General features: G+C 53.2%; 1 protein-coding gene across 4 annotated transcripts in view; it reads right to left on the bottom strand.

The window, feature by feature from the left end:
• EPHB2 (EPH receptor B2) overlaps positions 1–20,363 on the bottom strand; it is a 205,343-nt gene that overhangs the window by 28,262 nt on the left and 156,718 nt on the right. For all 4 annotated transcript variants that reach the window (XM_021937153.2, XM_021937159.2, XM_021937161.2 and 1 more), the window contains exon 6: positions 4,501–4,625. In XM_021937153.2, coding sequence (XP_021792845.1) covers positions 4,501–4,625 — 125 coding nt within the window. The remainder of the gene's footprint in view (positions 1–4,500; positions 4,626–20,363) is intronic.

Genomic DNA, 20,363 nt, shown 5'->3' with positions numbered 1-20,363 from the left:
TTTGCTGGTTGGGCGCAGTGGCTCACGCCTGTAATCCCAGCACTTTGGGTGGCCAAGGCGGGCGGATCACTTGAGGTTGGGAGTTTGAGACCAGCCTGACCAACATGGAGAAACCTCGTCTCTACTTAAAATACAAAATTAGCCGGGCATGGTGGCTTATGCCTATAATCGCAGCTACTTGGGAAGCTGAGGCAGGAGAATCGCTTGAACCTGGGAGGTGGAGGTTGTGGTGAGCTGAGATCGCACCATTGCACTCCAGCCTGGGTGACAAGTATGAAACTCCATCTCAAAAAAAAAATACATATATATATACATATGTGTGTGTGTGTGTGTGTGTGTGTGTATGTGTGTGTGTGTGTGTGTGTATATATATATATATATATATATATATATATATAGACTTTGCTGGCATTTGCCATCTCTGCTGCCAACTCCCCCAGCTACCTACCATCATTTCTCACTTGGCGTCCCCTGGGAGCCCTGTACAGGTGCTCCCTGGGTCTCTCTGTCTCCCTGGAATCCATTCTCTACACAGCAAGCTACAGGGATCGTTAAAGGAATCTGAGTCAGACTGCATCATTCCAGAGCCATCCCATCATACTTTAAATTGAATCCAGACTCCCAAGGCTGGAAGGCCCATGACATTTAGCATAGCCTCCCTCCCAACCTCCTCGCCTGATGCTCCCGCTTCTGCCACACTTGCCTTGTCTGTTTCCTGAACGCAGCCCACACATCCCTGCCCCAGGGCCTTTGCACTTGCGATTCCTGATGCCTAGAATGACTGTGTTCCCACCTGCAAGTTTGTCTGGTGAACTCCTAGCATCTTTCAAGACTCAGCCCAAGTGTCACTGAATGAAGGCTTTCCCTCACTCGTGCCAGGACTGTGGGCCCCTATTGGTGCCCCCCGGGACCTTTGCTGACCCTTCTGTGGTTAGTGTCACACCTTGTCTCATGGCTCTCAGTGTCTGACTCTTTTTCCCTGGACTGTGAAGTCCCTGAGGCCTCCGAGCCACCTGGTCACCCTCAGAATTCCTGGTACCCAGCTTAGTGCCTGACCCAAAACTGGTGAGACTGAAAGTTGAATGAACCAGCATCCATCTCCTCACTGGCAGATGCCAAGCTGTCCCTCTCTGTACCCCAGGCCCTGGGGGAGGGACTGAAAGAAGTAGGGCCACGTCTCATCACAGGTGTACTTCAGGCTGTTGCACCTTCAGCCTCTCACCGTTTGGCCCCCCTCACCATTTATGCCTAACAGTCTCCATGGCAGGGGCTGGTCCTGTCTACCTCTTAAAGGTCATCCCAGAAGCATCCCTGGGGAAAAAAATCTGGGAGGCAGGACAGCCAAGTAAAGAGTGAGACCATAGGTCAAAATGCTTGCTGGATCCTCTTGGGTAAGTTATGGAACTCCGTGCCTCAGTTTCCCCTTCCATCCAATGGGGTGAAGAGCCCTGTGGTGAGGATAAATGAGACGCTAGAGGTGACGCGCTTAGCACATAGCAAGTGCTCATGAAATGTGAGCAGGTGGTAACCTTGGCTGCTGCAGAGCCTGCAGGTCCTGCCACCCTCAGCAGGGACCTGGGGATGCTCGGGCAGCGGCAGAAAGTAGGGCAGAGCTGCCTCCCGGTTCACACCTCCAGCAGCCTCCCCAGGCCTGCCCGCTGTGGTAGGAAATGGGTCGTAGGCAGGACCCGCGCTGGGATTCCTCATTTCCGTTGCTGTCTTTGGGGACAAACACTTTCAGTTTCATTTAATCACAAAGCTTCTTAATTAGGTTTTTTTTTTTTTTTTTTGGCCTTTCTGGGTTCTGAGTTGCTAAGCTATTCCTGCTGCGGGGAGCAGAGACGCTGGCTCCTGCCTGGAGGCCCTCCAGGGCCCAGCGAGGGGTGGGGCTGCTTCCTCACACCACCCACAGCTCAGGCCCTCGTGTGGCCACTTCCTGAATCATCCAAAAAACAGCTCTTGAGTACCTACTGTGTGCCAGGCGCTGGGGACACAGCAGAGATCATGGCAACATCTCCACCCTCAAGGAACTTACTATCTAACTCAGTGTAGAAGTTGTAAATACCTAATTACTCAATAACACTTAAAAATGGTAATTGTGATAAACGCTATGCAGAAGGGCAAGGTACAAGGAGAAGATGAAATGGGGCATTAGATGGCATCTGGGCAGTGACGGAGGGCTTCTCTGTGGAGGTGATGTTAGGCTAAGATCTAGAAGGTTGAGTCAGAGCTGGCCAGGTGGAAAATGTAGGGATAGGAGCAGTTTAGACAGAAAGAATTCATCCATACATCTACTCATCCATATCCAGCCACCCACTGGGTCCCTCTTTTTTTTTTTTTTTTTTGAGACAGTATCTCACTGTGTCACCCAGGCTGGAGTGCAGTGGCATGATCTCAGCTCACTGCAACCTCCATCTCCTGGGTTCAAGTGATTCTCCTGCCTCCGCCTCCTGAGTAGCTGGGATTACAGGCATGCGCCACCATGTCCAGCTAATTTTTGTATTTTCAGTAGAGACGGGGTTTCACCATGTTGGTCAGGCTGGTCTCGAACTCCTGACCCCGTGATCCAGCCACCTCAGCCTCCCAAAGTGCTGGGATTACAGGCGTGCGACACCACGCCCAGCTAATTTTTGTATTTTTAGTAGAGATGGGCTTTTACTATGTTGGCCAGGCTGGTCTCGAACTCCTGACCTCAGGTGATCCGTCCGCCTCGGCCTCCCAAAGTGCTGGGATCACAGGCATGAGCCACGGTGCTCAGCCAGTTCCCTCTTTGATTCACAGGCTCCATCACTCACGTCTCTCATTCATTCACACGATTCATTCCTTCAGTGTCCACGGCCCCCTGCGGGAGACAGGAGCACCCTCCACCCACATGCGGTGCTGTAAGAGAGGGGCAGAGTCCATGTTCGCTTGTGGCAGAGGTGACATTTGGGAGGGACCCTGAAGATTCCAACAGGCAGAGATGAGGGGAGGATGAGGGAAAAGGGTGGGCAGCGAGGTAGGTGGGTGAGGGGATGGCAGGCATGAAGTCCCAGGAGGTGTTTGGGGGCCAGGGCACAAGGGAAGGGATTCATTCACTTGTTCATTCAACTGATATTGATCAAGTGTCTCCCTGGTGCCAGGCCTGGGGCCTGGGTGCCGGGGAGAAGGTGGTGAATGGAGATGTAACCCCTGACCTCTTGGAATGCACTGCCTAGGGGACAGGATGAACACGCGCTCAGGCAATGGTAAGGCGGCCGGTGAAGGCAGGGTAAGTGTTTGAAAGGCCCCGGAGACCACCCTGGTTAGCTGATCCAGCGGTTAAGACAGTGCAAAGGCCAGGCTGGGCCCTAGAAAGCCGGGCTCCAGCAGAACTGGCTGCAACTGTCTGTACTCTTCCTCTCAGCCTTTAGGGAGAGCCCTTCTATCCATTTGCAGTTACCCTTGGACTTGCTCTCAATGAGAGGCCTCCCTATCAGTCATTGATGTCTTAGTCTGAATGGAAGCCCTGCGATGCCTTTCCCAGGGGCCCTTGTAGCCTCTGTGGCTGTTGCCTCCTGGAGCAGGTAAGAGAAATCATTCATAGGAGAGGCTTCCGGGGGCCTCTGATATCCAGCCATGTGGGTGGGCAATCGTGCTGTGTACTTCCCGGCCCCCATACTGTGCAGGCCCCACATCCACCTGGCCTCCTATCCTGTCACCATCGTCCACTGTGCAGCAGGCAGGGCAGAGGAGGAAGGCCAGGGACATGCGTGGCCTGTGCTGAGGGCCAGGTACCATGCTGCCCTTTCTCCATAACCTGCATAGCTCCCCGCAAGGGGTCTCACCCACACTCGACACAGGTGGAAACTGAGGTTCAGAGGGAGAAAGACGCCTGCCCAAGGTCACACAGCTGGTGAAGGATGGAGCTGGGATTTGAACCTATGGCTTCTCACTCCTAGTCCAGTGCTCCTTCTACCATCCCAGGAGCTTCCACCTTGGGTCCCCGAAGGGAGTAATTAAGGTCTGATTGAAAAGCTCAAAGTGAAATCACCTCTCCCCATGCAAAGGGCATACAGGCGAGTGAAAGTGGGTGTTTTAGCAGGAATCAGAGCAGGGCGGGCCGAAGCTCCCTTGAGCAGTTTCAAATCTCTGTCGAAGAAGAGGTGAGTGACTAATTATCACTTCATAAGTGCAGCTTTTTGGAAACCCAGTTTTTCACAACATCAAGCCACTGAGGTCAAGATGAAAGGATCGTGGTGGGGAAAGGGATGTGACTGTTGCATTTTATTGAGATTGCTGGGCGGATCCTCCAGACTAGAAAAGTGAGATCCAGAGAGGTCAAGGCACCTGCCCGAGGTCTCAGCGGGGAGGAGTGGAGCCGGGTTGGGAGCCAGGCAGCCTGTCTCCAAGGCCAGTGCTCTTTCTCCTGCACCAACGCATCTCGTCTTGCAGAGGGGCAGAACCCCCAGGCCTCAGCCTGGGACAGGGGCCCTCAGGGAGGTGGGTGATGGGGAGAGCACCAAGCCCGCCCATAGCTACCTTCTCATAGTACTGCAGCTCATAGTCCAGAATCACACCATTGGGCTGGTCTGGCTGGGACCACGACAGGGTAATGCTGTCCACGGTGCGGCTCACCTGATGCATGATGGACACGGCCGACGGAGCTGGAAGAGAGGCCAGAGGTCAGGGGTCAAGGAGGCATGAGAAGGTGCAGCTTCTGGCCCACCCTCAGAGGTGCTCAGACATGGGGGGAACTGTGGGATCAGAGAGGGAAGGGCATCTGGCTGAGGCCACACAGCCAGTCTGGGGGAGCCGACAGGGTGCAGAGGGGCTCATGCAGGGCTATGGGTGCCGCTGCTGAGCTCTCATCGGGCACCTTCAGGTCATAGCACTGAAGACTTCACCAGCCCTGGGGAAGCTCAGGCCACATCAAGTCGAGAGACAGTAGAGATAGAAACAGTTAATTGTATGTCATGTGAATTTCATCTCAACAGATCAGTCACTTCCCCCTTCCATTCCTCCCATCAGTGCTGCGAGTGCACTCACAGAGGTGTTTAGATGAAGAGACAAGCAGTCAGGGAGGCTGTATGCAGTGCTAGAAGGATGCTTAGAAATACATGTACTTAGAAATGCTTAGTACAAGGCCAAGTGCAGTGGCTCACGCCTGTAATCCCAGCACTTTGGGAGGCCGAGGCAGGCAGATCACCTGAGGTCAGGAGTTCAAGACCAGCCTTGCCAACATGGTGAAACCCCATTTCTACTAAAAATACAAAATTAGGCAGGCATGGTGGTGCATGCTTGTAATCCCAGCTACTTCGGAGGCTGAGGCAGGAGAATCGCTTGAGCCTGGGAGGCAGAGGTTGCTGAGCTGAGATCGCGCCATTGCACTCCAGCCTGGGCGACAAGAGTGAAACTCTGTCTCAAAGAGTGGCAAGAAGAAATACCTTAGTACAATTCCCTCATTTGATTTTATGATTGTTATTTTTTGAGACTCTGTTACCCAGGCTGGAATGCAGTGGCATGAACACAGCTCATTGTAGCCTCAACTTCCTGGGCTCAAGTGATCCTCCTACCTCAGCTTCCCAGGTAGCTGGGACCACAGGTGTGCGCCACCATGCCTGGCTAATTTTTTTTTTTTTTTTTTTTTTTGAGATGGAGTCTTGCTCTGTCACCCTGGCTAGAGTGCAGTTTCGTGATCTTGGCTCACTGCAACCTCTGCCTCCCGGGTTCAAGCGATTCTCCTACCTCAGCCTCCTGAGTAGCTGGAATTACAGGTGTGCACCACCACACCTGGTTAATTTTTGTATTTTTATTAGAGACAGAGTTTCACCATGTTGGCCAGGCTGGTCTCAAACTCCTGACCTCAGGTGATCTGCCTGCCTTGGTCTCCCAGAGTGCTGGGGTTGCAGGCATGAGACACAGAGCCTGGCGTAATTTTTGTATTTTTTGTAGAGACGGGGTTTTGCCATGTTGCGCAGGTTGGTCTCAAACTCCTGGGCTCAAGTCATCCCCTCCTGCATCAGCCTCTCAAAGTGCTGGGATTATAGGCGTAAGCCACCATGCCTGGCCCAATTCCCTTATTTTGCAGTTGTGGAAACTGAGGTCAAGAGAGGAGGTGTGAGCTGCCGAGGTAGGTCTATGGCACACAGCCCATACTTGAGTCCTTATTTCATAATGCATCCGGCCTGCTGTCTTTTGCCTCCTTCTCACACGGAGCAAACCTCCAGGAAGCATCAACTCTGTGTAGACATGGCCCTGGGCCCTTTACACTCGCTTCCTGAGTTGATTGTTGATAAGAGAGTGTATCACCCCTGCTGACAGGTGAAGACATTGAAGTTCCGAGCTGCACGTGGCTTCCTGAGATCGCACAGTCAGTGGGGAAGCCGGGATTTGGACCCAGGTCTGCATCTTGCCAGAACAGTGTTTGTTCCAGAGTGGGACTGGCCAGAGAGGGACTCTCAATGTGGTCCCCACACCCGTGGTGTGACTCTGGCAAGCCTCCTTGCTTCTCTGGGCCCGAGATGTTTGTGGTCCCAGGAGGGGCTGAGGACTCACCAGGGTGAAGGGAGCACCTCCTGCATTCTTTCCTCGTTCCTGGGCGGGTCTGTCACGAGTAGATGTCCTGTCTCAGCTGATACAAGGATGCTGGAAAGTGGAGGCTGATGCTTCTCCCAGCCCCAAGTCCTGCTCTGTAGGGGCTCTGACCATATGGGATGTGAGTGTGGAGCAGGCCTGGTAGGAGCTCAGGGGGACCTGAACATCGGCTGTGGGGTTTGAAGGCTGGAGCTGATGCACCCATTTCCTGCTCTGTGTCTGCCCCTAGACTGCCTCTCTGCCTTGCTGCTAACTGGCTGTGTGACCTAGGCGAGCTGCCTCTCCTCTGGACCTGGCTTCCTCCTGGGCACCCTAGGCCAGGCTAGAAGATCTCTGAGGCCTTGAGGCTCCAATGTTCCCTGCCAGTCCTCTCCCTGCAACCCTTGATGCCAAGGATGAGCCTGGGGGCCAGCGTGGGTCTGGGCAGGTCCAGACTCCCCTCTGGCACCCCAAGGAGCCATGGAAAATTGTCCTGAGACACTCCAGATGAGGTGGCAGCACACGCACGAAGGACTTAGACCCTGGTCCACATGGCCCTGATGAGCCTCTGTTCGTTTTACACCCAGGGGAGGCTGCCTGACTCTCAGCTTGGCTCCTCGCCCTGCCAGGGGCATTGGCCTCTCCCAAGAGGGATCAGGGGTCTGGTTGTGCGCTCAGTGTAGTGCCTGGCATGTGGTCAGCGCCGTCGGTGTTTGCGGGTGTCACCTGTCACAGTGCACTGAGCATGGACCTGTGGTATCTCATTTAACCCCCTCAACAATCATGTAGGATGGGGGTCAATATCTGCACTTTGCAGAAGAGGTATCAGCGGCTCAGAGAGGCACAGTGACTTCCCCAAGATCACACAGCTGGCGAGGAGCTGAGGTGGGCTTGGAGCTGAGTCATCCTGCCCTAGCTATTACCCCCTCTGGGTCTCAAAGCAGTTCCTACTTCCCACTTGCCTCCAGCCCCAGTGCCACCCCTCCCCCGCGGAGCTGCCTTTGTGAGGAGTTGAGTGTTCTGCTGTCCGGAGTGCCGAGGGTCCAGCTTCTTTATGAAGTCCAGCTGTCTGACCCTGTCACGGGCTTGTCAGTGGTCGGTGTCCCAGTGAAACAACAAAATCAGGCCCTTCTGGAGTGTCACAGAGCAGGGCCAATCTGGGGGCTCATCCCCTGTGCTGGCCCGGGAAGCACCCCAATCCCCATGCTTCCCCCCAGCTTCTCAGCCCCTCTCATCCAACCCACAGGGGCTGACCACTGGGTCTGTGTGTGGTGGAGGTGGGGGTGTGACAGGGGGTGCTCTGAGAAGCTAAGGAGGATGCTTGAAACTCAGCTGCCAGAGATTCTGGGAGTGATGCCCCCACCCCTGCCTCCAGGGGCCTGAGGACAGTTCTGGGGTGAGGGGCTGGGTGAGGCAGCCTCCAGGGCTCCTTGAAATACTGGGTCTGTCTCCCAGAGGGCTGGCCAAGCAGGTGGGGAGGGATGTGTGAAGGGTGGAGTCGGAGGTGTGCTGCTGTCTCATAGCACATCGATGTGTGTTGCATCAACGGAGCATCAGACACAGAGCCGCAAGGGCAAGGACGGGTGAGGAGTACTTGGATTGCGCTGCTTCCAGGTGTGCTCACTCACCTACTGCTTCATGCCTAGACCCGCACAGTGCCCAGGTCAGGACGCTCCCATCCAGTCCCTGGCAAGGCCATCTAGCCTAGCGGTGGGGAGCCCTGAGGGTGGAGTCCGACAGACCTGTATGCAGCTCCCTGCTCCTCCACTCACTCACTTGTGGCCTTGAGCAGGTACTTTTAGCCTTCCTGAGCCTCAGTTTTCATACCTATCAAGCAGGAACCCTCACCTGGCCAGGACGCTGTGAGAAGGCAGTGGAAATGCATGTGAAGGTCTGAGTGGGGTGCTGGGCACCCCTCAGGAGGGAGATATTGTGAAGAATTTTTCAGTTCATGGAGTTGCTATGATGCTAACATGATGCTGGGTGCCGGGGCTCTGGAGAGGAACCTCACAGCATCCCAGCCTTCCAGGGACTCACGGCTTAATGGGAGGAAGCACACTGTGTTTCAACTAAATGAGTGCCTGTCCCAGGATGGGCACCATGCTAGGCACTGGGGAAGCTATAAGACTCAGAAGCGGCATGGAGCTGTGGGATCCAAGCTCCCATTTCAGGACTTGATCAAAGTGATTCAGCCTTGAACAAGAGCAGGGGCTGCTCCATTCACACTTCTCCTTGGGAGTTCAGCAGAGGCTGCTCCATTCACATCACCTTCAGGGATTTCAGCAGAGGCTGCTCCATTCACACCACCTTCAGGAATTTCAGCAGAGGCTGCTCCATTCACACCACCTTCGGGATTTCAGCAGGGGATGCTCTGTTCACACCACCTTCAGGGATTTCAGCAGGGGGTGCTCTGTTCACACCACCTTCAGGGATTTCAGCAGGAACTGCTCTGTTCACACCTGTCCCTGGGATTTCAGCAGAGGCTGCTCCATTCACACCTCTCCCTGGGATTTCAGCAGGAGCTGCTCTGTTCACACTTCTCCCTGGGATTTCAGCAGGAGCTGCTCTGTTCACACCTCTCCCTGGGAATTCAGCAGGGGCTGCTCTGTTCACACCACCTTCAGGAATTTCAGCAGAGGCTGCTCCATTCACACCACCTTCAGGGATTTCATCAGGGGCTGCTCCGTTCACACCACTGTGTGAGATTTCAGCAGAAGCTGCTCCATTCACACCTCTTCCTGGGAATTCATCAGGATCTGCTCCACTCACACCACCTTCAGGGAATTCAGCAGAGCTGCTCTGTTCACATCACCTTCTGGGATTTCAGCAGGGGCTGCTCTGTTCGCACTTCTCTCTGGAGTTTCGCCTCCCAACAAAGGACAATTGTAGAATGTATCCTAGATTACAGCACTTTTAAAACTTGAATGGGCATAATGATAACCAGGAGACTTTATTAAAATTCACACTGCTGGCCTCCCCACAACACCCCCCACCGAGATGCTACTTCAGCAGGTCTGGGGTGGGGCCTGATAATGTGCATTTCTAGCAAACTCCCAGGTGATGTTGATACTGCTGGTCTGTGGACCACACTTTGAGGACTAGTGGATTCAGGGCCAGAGAAAGAAAGTGACTTTTCCAAGGATACGCAGCTGGCAGTGGTAGACCTGGACTAGAGCCAGGAGCAGCTGAGTCCTGGTCTAGTATATGATCCACCTGCCACGCGGCTGCTTGTAGCTTGGCTTCTGCTGCGCGTGCCCCCCTCACCTGCCTGGGCTACACTCTTCATATAGGGCCCTGGAGCTCAGAGGGTCTTGGGGCAGCCAAACAAAGAGCTCCATGAGAGGGGAAGAGGCGAGGCTGCTGAGGAAAGTGTGGGTCAAACTTCCAGTCCTGAGGCACTGGGGAGCCACAGAAGGACTAGTAGGGGTGGTAACCTGCTCCTCAACTTAAAAAAGCTTGTCATTCAGCTTGCCATTCTGACAGCCCCTGTATGCCCCATGGTGCCCAGAAAAAGGGAAAGGCCGTGCAGCTAACAGCAAACCACATGGTTCACATCCGTTAACTTACTTCATGCTCCTGTCAACCCTACAAGGCTGGTATTACTGTTATACCCATTTTACAGATGAGGACATGGAGGCATGGAAGTGTGAAGTAACTTGCCCAAGGCCACACAGCAAGCAGTGGAGCTGGGATTTGAACCCAGGCTCACCCAGGTCCCACACATCCTTTCCCCTCCACTGGCTGTGGCTGATGCCGGCTGACCAGGGAGGTCTAGAAACCAGTGGACCTCCGAGGGCCCCTGAGGACACCCTGGTCCAGCTCCCTTCCGACTGCCGCAGAGCTAACCCTGCCTGCTTCCCGCTGACTCACCTACCACCCACCCAGCCCGCCCCAGCTCTGGGAGCTCAGCTGCTGGTTGAGGCCGGTCCCACGCGGCCTTGGGGGTCTGGGCCTGGCGGGCGTAGCTGGCAGGCTTGGGTTACAGGCAGCTCACCCGGGCTCTGATCCCATAAGCCTGTAACCCCGGGCGTGGCAAGGAGGCGGCATTTGCCGGGAAGATGATCAAGGCAGGCCATGGGGGCCAGCAGGGCTGGCCTTTCTCCTGGAATCCAGGGGGATTAACAGTGGAGAAAAGGGAACAGCTGGATGCTCTCCCACCCCTCCTGCTGCCCACCGCCCACCCTGGGGTGTCAGGTTTCCCTGTAAGTTGGTCATCAGGGAATTCTGGTATTTTCAATTACCAGCCGGGCACGCCGACAGGGGAATGGGGTCAGCGGTGCCCTGTGACCCCTGCAAGGAGATGGAGCCCCAGGGAGTAAGCACAAAAGAGGCTTGTGGCGGAGAGGGGCAGGGGGAGGCCAGCCAGGCGGGGCCTGCTTGTCTGGAGCAGGTGGTCAGGGGCCCTGTTGCCCTCAGCGAACCCCAGTGGAGAGTTTAGCCCCTTCCTTGGCTGAGACTTGGGGAAGGAGCCTTCCCTCTGTGTGCCTCCGTTTCCTTCTCAGGGCATGAAGGGGTTGTATGGGGTGGTCTCTCAGGGTCTTCTGGGACTAGGATCCCAGGACAGGACAGGAAGCCAGCAGCCTGTGCCCCTGGTTGCTGCAAGAGGTGGGGGGGCTTGGGGATTGGCTCAGCTTCCCCTCACAGCCCTGACCTACGACCCTTTCACTGGTCCGAAGATCCCTGAGCTCCAAGGGAGTGGGGGAGAGGTCGCTGGGCATAGGACAGTCAGAGACCCCATCCCAAGCCCCAGACTTGCAGATCCCAGTGTCTCCCTGATGTCTTCACTCCCCATTGACGACCCTTAGCGGCTTCCCACTGCACCCAGAATAAGACACAGATACACTATGGTGGCCCACAAGGCCCAGCTGCCTGGCATCTGTCACCTCCCTCTGCCTGCTCCCTCTCTCCCAAGCCGTCCACACTGGCTGCCTTTCTGTTCTGCCTCAGGGCCTTGGCCCCATGGTGTTTCTGCTTGGAAACCTCTTCCCCGATATCTTCCATGGCCAAATCCTCCACTTCACTGAAGTCTGAGCTCAAATGTCACTTCCTCCAAGATGCCCTCCTGGACTACCTCTCCCCTCCAGTAGCCTTCTCATACCCATTTTATTTTTGTCATAGCACCAACACTATCTGAGATAAGGGACTTTGTCTCTCATTCAATCCTTTATCCCCAGAGCCTGAAACAGTGTGTGGCTTAGAGTGGGTGCATGACCAATATTTACTGGAGAAAGAAAGGAAGACAGGAAGGAGGAAGGAAGGGAGAAGGTGAGGAAGGAAGGAGGAAGGAAGGGAGGGAGAAAGGGAAAAGCGAGGACTAGGCAGATTCTCCCCTTTTCTGGCCCCCTCAGGAACCTGAGTCTACCGACCTTGTGGGCTGGACACTAAAACAAAGGCCCCAGGCAATATTTCCCAAGCAGCCAGTGGAATATTTCCCCAGGCCCTGTGCCCACCCACAGTTGGGAACTGCTGCAGTGACGTGGGGCCTCTTGCCACCAGCCAGCCAACAGTTCCATGACAATTGCTTGTCACTGTGCTCGTCCTCTCCAGGGTCTGTAGCAGGGACAGTTTACTTGGGACAGGACTCTTAGAATTCCCAGCTAATCATGGGACAGCTGCTTTTCGAGTGTTTGTCCCTTAAACCCGTAGCAACGCAGTTAACCCCCGGTGATCTGTCTGCAATTCTGGATGACCTGACGATAATTCCCACAACCGAATTTCTGCGAATAAAACTTCCAGAAAGTGGGCCTCTGATTCTTTCCGATGGGCCTCTTAGAGAGTGGTATGGGACAGAAAAAAGGAGAGCTGACAGCTGGTACTAGGGTGGCATATTGGTTGGTGCTCTGCGTATTCTGTGGCTAAGGAAGTTTGAGGAACACAGAGTCGTAGCCCCTCTGCTTGTGGAGATTCACACTGCACATGTGTTTAATTCAAGGCTCTGAGAAGTCCCGCAGGGGAGAAACCCAGTTAACTCGGTTTAATCCTGTGGTCCCAGGTTCATTTGGCCTCAGAAACCTTTTCTCACATAATAGTTATTAATGTTCTTTGGAACTAGCAATCTGTGGAACACAGGAAAAAAATAAAACAAAAAACTGGGTCCAGAAGACATTATTAGTACTTTTTCCTTGAATTTGAGAAGAGCCCCTCTCTAGGGTGGCAGCTGGCTGTTCATGTACTCATTCGCTCTCCCCTGGATCTAGCATATATGCAGCAGAGCCTGCCCGGCGCCAGCCCCCTTCCTCACAATCAGATGGAGTAGGGGTTAATCCCTCCCTTTTCACCAATGAGGAAAGGAAGAGACCGACAGGATGGCCCCACACCCCAGGCAGCAGGGCTGGGATGGGGACCCAGGTCTGTCTGACTCTAAAGCCCAGGTTGGTTTCTTCTACTCATGGTTACCTGGCCCTGCCCATAAGTAGCCTATGAGTGGGCTGAGGCGAGGTCCTGGGCTTTGTGCTAGAGAAACATCAAATCACCCACCTCCTAGTGGGTTGTGGAATCGTCTTGACCTCACCTTTGGCCTCCTGGTGGGACAGTCCTACCCCAGCACCTGGACTAGCAAGATGCTAAGAGCCTGGGCCTCAAAGCAGGTGGTCTGGGCAGCCTACCTCCACCTCCTGTGCCTCAGTTTCTCCTCTGTAGAATGGGCAAGGAAGGTTAAATGAACACCTGTTTGCAAAGTGATTAGCACAGGACTTGGCCCAGATTATGGGGTCAGGGGATGATGTGAGCCACATGCAGCTGTCTGGGTTGCTCAGATTCTCAAGCAGCACCATAAGTAGCCGAGTGCTCTGGAATAGCGGTGGCGGTGAAGGTGAGAAAAGGTGGCGTTCAGGGTTCAGATGCCCGCTGTTCTACTCCTAGGCCAATGTGTGACCACAGGCAAGTTACCTCTCTCTGAACCTAGGTTCCTTACCTGTAAAATGGGATGTGGCAGACGCTACTCATTGCCTATCAACTATCCATTCTCTCTTTCTCAACTTAACAAAATTCTGGTTCTTAGCTAGGTACATTGTGCCCAAATAGAAGACAACATTTTCTGAACCTCTCTGGCAGCTAGAAGTGGCCATGAGATATGGCCATGAGATATAAACTGAAGCATGTATGGGACTTCCAGGAAGTTTCCTTAAAAGGGAGGGCCCTACCCTTCTCGCTCTCCTTCCACTGCAACCTGAGACATGGATGTGATAGCCAGAGATCTTGCAGCCATTTTGGTCCACGAGGACACGAAGCTGTGTGCTGAGGAGTGTGGATCTCTGATGGCTCCATGGAGATGCTGTTCTCCTATCTTCTAACATGCTTCACACATGAGAAAAAGAAACCTCCCTTTGGTCTAAGCCACTCTGTTAGACTGGCTGTATTAATCACCCCCCTGTATCTATGCCCTTTGCCCGGTAACTTATGTAGTCCTCTCTCTCTGACTCTCGCTTGGCCACATGACTTGTGGTGGCCAATGGGATATAAGCCAACACGATATAAGCAGAGGCTTGCAAAAGCCCTTGCAAGTGTCTGCCTGCTGCCTTGGTTCCCCGTGATTGCCATGAGAAAACACGCACAGGCGGACTTGCTGGAGGCTGAGACATGTCGGAGCAGAGTCGTTGCTCCAGTTGTCCCCTCCAGGGCCACTCCAGACCAGTGGACAGCAGTCAACCCCCAAACATGCAATAAAGCCATGACAAAACCCAAAGAGCTGCCGAGTGACCCAGAGCAGATGAACGACAAACCTAAGAATGCACCAAGCCAAGACCAGTGTCACTGTCCAGTCAGCCCCGAGACCCCTGAGCTAGCTAAGTGCTTCTTGTTCCATGCGGTCGGCTTTGTGGTTAATGGTTGATTGTTAACCAGCACTACTGTGGCAGTGGCTGTCTGTTATTTTTCTTCTTGGAATATGCAGCCAAAACCAATCTTAAACGATGCTCTAGGTCAGCAATGCCTTCCCTGCAGAATGCTTGGGAGGATCAAAGAGGGAGATGCGCGCAGAGGGCTCGGCCCAGGGAGGGAAGTGCCCTCTCCCTCCATCTCCCTCTCGAACCTCGTGGTCAGGCATGAGTACACAGGGGGCTCTCTTGGCCCATTTCTCTCTGATCCTCTTGGTCCCCCAGGGAGAGAAGTAGGTGAGTACATGTTCATGCCAGTTCTAGAGGCTGAGCCATTGTGTGCCCGCCCCACAGCAGGGCGGGAGGATCAGAGAACACAAGTGGCAGAAAAGGCTTTGGAGAGTTGAAAGTCTTTCCACAAGAAAGCCATGTGGAGTGATGTCACGGAGACCCGGTCAGGGTGTTGGGGACCTGCTGTGGGATCTTGGGTAGCCACTAAGGAACCTCTGTGGGCCTCAGTTTTCTTCTAAAAGGAGGTGTTTGCCCTAGGTGAACTCCAAGGCCTCTGCCAATGCTGCTGAGTTTTAATTTGATGTAGGTTTAACTTCTGTGATAGGCAGAATAATGACTCCCCAAAGATGTTCACGTCTTAATCCCCTGGATCGGTGAATATGTTACCTTACATGACAAAAGGGACTTCGCAGGTGTGATGAAGGTTATGACCCTGGAGATGGAGAGATTTTCCTAGATTATCCAGGTAGCTTGAACCGCATCTCTTGAGTGCTTACATGAAGAGAACCTTTCCCAGCAGAGAGTTAAAGAACGAATGAGTTGGAGAGTGAGAAGAGCTCAATGTCCTGCTGCTGCCTCTGAGATGTCAGGGTTCTGTGGAAGGACCCAAGAGAGAACTTGAGGAGCTCAGGCAGCCCCCAGCTGATGGTCAGCAAGGGGAGAGAGGCCTCACTCCTACAGCCACGTGGAACTGAATTCTGCTAACAACCCCTCTAAGTAAGAAAACACTGTCCCTTAGCACCATCAGAAAGGACACATCCCTGCCAACACTGCTTTTAGCCTGATGAGATCCATGCTAGAGCTAGACTTTTTTTTTTTCTTTCTTTCTTTTTTTTTTTTTTTTGAGATAGAGTCTTGCTCTGTCACCCAGGCTGGAGTGCAATGGCATGATCTCTGTTCACTGCAACCTCCGCCTCCTGGGTTCAAGCAACTCTCCTGCCTCAGCCTCCTGAGTAGCTGGGATTACAGGCATGCACCATCATGCCCGGCTAATTTTTGCAATTTTAGTAGAGACAGGTTTTCACCATGTTGGTCAGGCTGGTCTCAAACTCCTGACCTTGTGACCCACCCACCTTGGCCTCCCAAAGTGCTGGGATTACAGGCATGAGCCACTGCGCCCGGCCCACGCTAGGCTTCTGAATCTGCAGAACGATAAGATAATAAATGTGTGTTGTGTTAAGTTGCTTGGTTTGAGGCATTTTGTTCTGGCAGCAATAGAGAACTAAGCCAAGCTGCCATGTACTGTCCCTCTATGTGCCAGTCGCTGTCCACATTCTTGTTAATATCCACAACCATCTAGCAAAGCTGCAGTGATAGATAAATGACCATTTTGTAGGTGATGGAACTGAGGCTCAGAGAAATGAGGTCTTCTTACATCCTGGCTACACAGCTTGGAATGGGCCGTGTGGGATGGGGGCTGAGTTTGTCAGGCCCAGCTCTGATGTCCTTTCTCCAAAACGAGCTCTTAGGATATGCCGATGGCAGAGCTTCCTAAGTGGTTGACCGTGTTCATTACAGGGGGCCTCAAAGGCTGGGGATACCCAGCCAGGCTGTGGTATGGATGGGGCATACGGACTGCCTGCCCCATCTCTGTAGAAGGCATGGGTCTGCTCAACATTGGGCCCTGAGGATGCAGAGACACAATTATCCAGGCTCTGTTACTTCCTGGCCTGAGAGAGCGGAGTAAGTTACTTACCTCTCAATGCCTCGCTTTCCTTTCATCTACAAAACAGGATGACAACGGGACCTACCTCGTATCGTTGTGAGGATTCAGTGTGAAGGGCTTAGCACTGTGCCTGGCACACAGTTAGCACTTGACAAATGTGAGCCGTTTTGGGGATTAGAGTGAATAGAGAATGATCTCTGTGTTTTAGGTGCCTACCTGTGCCAGCAACCTGGGAGGCACCTTGCATAGCTTAGCTGAAATCCTCACAGCTAAATCCTCCTGTAAGGAGAGGGCGAAGGTGTCCATGAGGAAGATGCAATCAGACATAAGCTGAGTGACTTGTCCAAGGTTGCATGCTGGTGAGCAGCCAGGCTTGACTCAAAGCCAGGTTCGGCTGCCTGATTCCAAAGCACAGACCCTTCCCACTACCTCCGGAACCTGGCAGAGGTGAGGGTGTTCTGGGCTTGCTCAGGGTGAGATCCTTAAAGGGCGAAGGCTGTGTCCAGGGCAGCCCTGGAGAACGGCCAAGGGCACTGGATAGAAGCCCTGTATCAGTGAAATGCTACACCTCCCAGCTCCCAGGTCTGCAGGGGTGTCTGCTTGTCATTCGGACCTCAGCTTAAATGCCACCTCCTGAGAGAAGCTCTCCTCTGACTGCCCACTCTAAGGCTCAGCCTCTGTCCCTCCCTCCTGCCCCTCTCTGCCGTGGTCTTGTTTGTGGGTGTGGACAGGCAGGAGGGTAGCGTGGCTCACTCTGAATAGCTGGACTGACTCTTGGGTCTGCCACTGTCCAGCAGAGTGCACCTGGGTACACGGCATGACCTCTCCCAACCCCTGTTTCCTTACCCCTCAAGCCCAGCCCAGCCTCCTTCCTTGGGGGCCATGAGCACGACTCATGAATATGAGGCAGAAAGGTGTTCTGGAAAGGCAGAGCGTGGTTTGAAGGTGGCATGATGGCTATACGAAGTCAGAAGACAGTTCTGGCCCCGGTGAATGCCAAGGGATTGTGAGCAAGGCCCAGTCACCTGCCCAAAAGAAACACTTTTTTGGCCGGGCGTGGTGGCTCACGTCTGTAATCCCAGCACTTTGGGAGGCCAAGGCGGGCGGATCACAAGGTCAGGAGATGGAGACCATGGTGAAACCCTGTCTCTACTAAAAATGCAAAAAATTAGCCGGGCGTGGTGGCGGGTGCCTATAGTCCCAGCTACTCAGGAGGCTGAGGCAGGAGAATGGCTTGAACCCGGGAGGCGGAGCTTGCAGTGAGCCGAAATACCGCCCCTGCACTCCAGCCTGGGCGACAGAGCGAGACTCCATCACAAAAAAAAAAAAAAAAAAAAAAAAAAAAAAAGAAACACTTTTCCCTTTTAAGGCAATGAGCTAGATATTTATATATTGAATTTTAGGGTCTGTTTAAAACCAACCACTGAATGCATTTGTCTGGAAATCGAGTCCCCAGCCTCATTTCCCAGCCCGACTGCACTTCTCCACACCCCACCTCACCCCACGCTTCTGCGAACCCTTCTGAAAATGTTCGCTGAATGTTCACTGTGGTGCAGCCCCCTCTAGGTGCCGGCAAAACCATGGTGAGGAAAAGCAGATCCATCGTGTGCCCCGAGTGCTGATGATGGGGGAGACGAACAAGAACTCAATGATCAATGACACAAGGTAATATTTCAACCACGGGAACTAGAAGGCCCTGGTGCTGGGGCTGGGGAGGGAGGTGTCCCACCAAGACAGGAAGGTCAGCGAAATGAGCTGAGGCCTGAAGGAAGAATGGGATAAGAAAGCCTTTCCAGGCAGAAGGAACAGCATGTGCCAAGACTCTGTGTCAGGGAAACCTGATACTTAGGAGGAACAGAAAGAAGAATCCTCCCTCCAGTTGCCTCCTGCACTTCCCTCCCCCAGGCCATCTTCCTTCCTGTATGATTCCATCTCTGCTTGCTAGAAGCCTCTCCATTCTTCAAAGTCAAGTTCAAATGCCTCCTCTTCCAGGAAGCCTTCCAGGACATACCCTTTGCTCATTCCCTAGGAGGATGATTTCTCCTGCCTGTGATCTCCCTCATCTCCCCCAGCACCTCTTGGGCCCTCATCCATGCCATCTTGTATGTAGGCTCTGTGTCTGTGTCTTATTTTTCCAACTAGGACATACATCCTCAAGGGCAGATACTGTGTCTACACTACACTGGAGAACAGTGTAGACATGAAGTCACGTGGTCCTGGGTTTAAATATTAGTAGAGGTCACTTAAGTAGTAGGACCTTGCATAAATGACTCTATACCTCTTTGGACCTCAGTTTCCTCATCTGGCAAAGGGGGATAATGGAGTGGGGGTGTGGTGTGGTTATACAGCCCCCAGCTGGGCTCTGAGCAGCTGTAAGAGAAGGAGCTTGCCAAGGGGCTTGGAATAAAGAAGAGGGGGAAAGACTTGTTATAATTCCCAAAGCCTCAGGGCTTTGAGGGCTTCAAGGGGGTTAGACCCGAGTTTCCCAAATTTGTCCGATGGTAAGAAACACCTGAGTCACTTGTTAACAGTGTGTATTCCCAGGGTCTACGCCTGGGGTTCTGATTCAGCAGGACTGGGGTAACTGATATCTGTGTTCTGGAACTTGTGCTCACATATAGTTCTTATGTAAAATTTGGTGGGGAAACTGAGGCCTCAGAGGGAGTAAGTGATTTTCATGTGCATGGTAGATTAGATCAATGACCCCAGTTCTTCCTTTTCTGTGATAGGATTAGGTACCCACGTCCTTTGCCAAGTAACTCTGCAGGGCCCACTCACTGGGGGCAGAGTATACTTCCCCATCCCACTGATGCTGGGCTTGGCTGTGGGACTTGTTTCGGCCAATGAGGTATGGTTGGCTCCCTCCATGCTCCTACTCTTTACCTTGAGAGAAACAAGTCTGGGGTGGCTGCCAGTCCAAGGAGAATGAGGAGAAACATGAAACAGGCTGAACCCAACTCACATTCTGGAGTCCTGCCCAGCACAGAGGGCACGGCCAAGATTAGTCAAACCCCAGCTGACCCACACACTGGTGAGTGAGGAAATAAATGTTTATTGTTTAAACTACTGAGTTGTGGGGTGATTTTGTTATGCAGCATTATTGCAGGAGTAACTGACTCATACACTGACTAAATGAATGCTGTTCATTTGCTAATGTCATGCAGCAAATGAATGGCAAAGCCAAGCCTAGGTCTCTGCTCCTAATCCACTGCTTGTTTCTCATTGCTTCTCTGTCTTTAAATCCTGAGGGCTCTCCCTGTGTGTCTATTCCCTGGAAACCCCTCACTTCCATAGTCCGCCCCATCTCTACTCCTGGGTACATCCAGCTCCAGACAGCAGGGTCCATCCCAGCAGCCCAGAACCACTTCTAGCTAATAAGCTGAGGCGTCTTGAGTAGGCAGTTCCACCTGCAGAGCTCCCAAATGGATGTAGGAGAGTTCCCTGCAACCAGGGAAAGGGCTCCAGGAGCTTCCTTCTGGCTTCTACCAGTTGGAAAGAGTTCTCTCTCCATCACCCCCATTGGGGTCCTGGGTTTCTCCAGTTCAGAGCTTTGTCAAGCCAGAGAGATGCACAGCTGAGGCTTTCTAAACTGTTAGAGGTCTTTTCTATCACTTGCTGGCTTTTTTTCTTCTTTGAGATGGAATCTCGCTTTGTCACTCAGGCTGGAGTGCAGTAGCACAATCTTGGCTCATTGAAAGCCCTGCCTCCCGGGTTCAAGTGATTCTCTTGCCTTAGCCTCCCGAATAGCTGGGATTACAGGCACTCACCACCACGCCTGTCTAAATTTTGTATTTTTAGTAGAGACAGGATTTCACCATGTTGGCCAGACTGGTCTTGAACTCCTGACCTCATGTGATCCATCCACCTTGGCCTCCCAAAGTGCTGGGATTACAGGCATGAGCCACTATGCCCCGCTGGTTTTTGAGGGTTTTCTCAGATTGCCTCCTTTGAGTCAGCTCCCTCTGGACCCCAATCTGAGTGGTGCTTAAAGGCACCCAGGGCCTCAAAAGAACTACAGTTCAGTCAGTCACAAACATGCCCTCTCAGCCACAGCAACA

The sequence above is a fragment of the Papio anubis genome, chromosome 1 (genome assembly GCF_008728515.1).
Source record: "Papio anubis isolate 15944 chromosome 1, Panubis1.0, whole genome shotgun sequence".
In the NCBI taxonomy this organism is placed as follows: Eukaryota; Metazoa; Chordata; class Mammalia; order Primates; family Cercopithecidae; genus Papio; species Papio anubis.
This window is presented reverse-complemented; position numbering and strand designations above follow the sequence as displayed.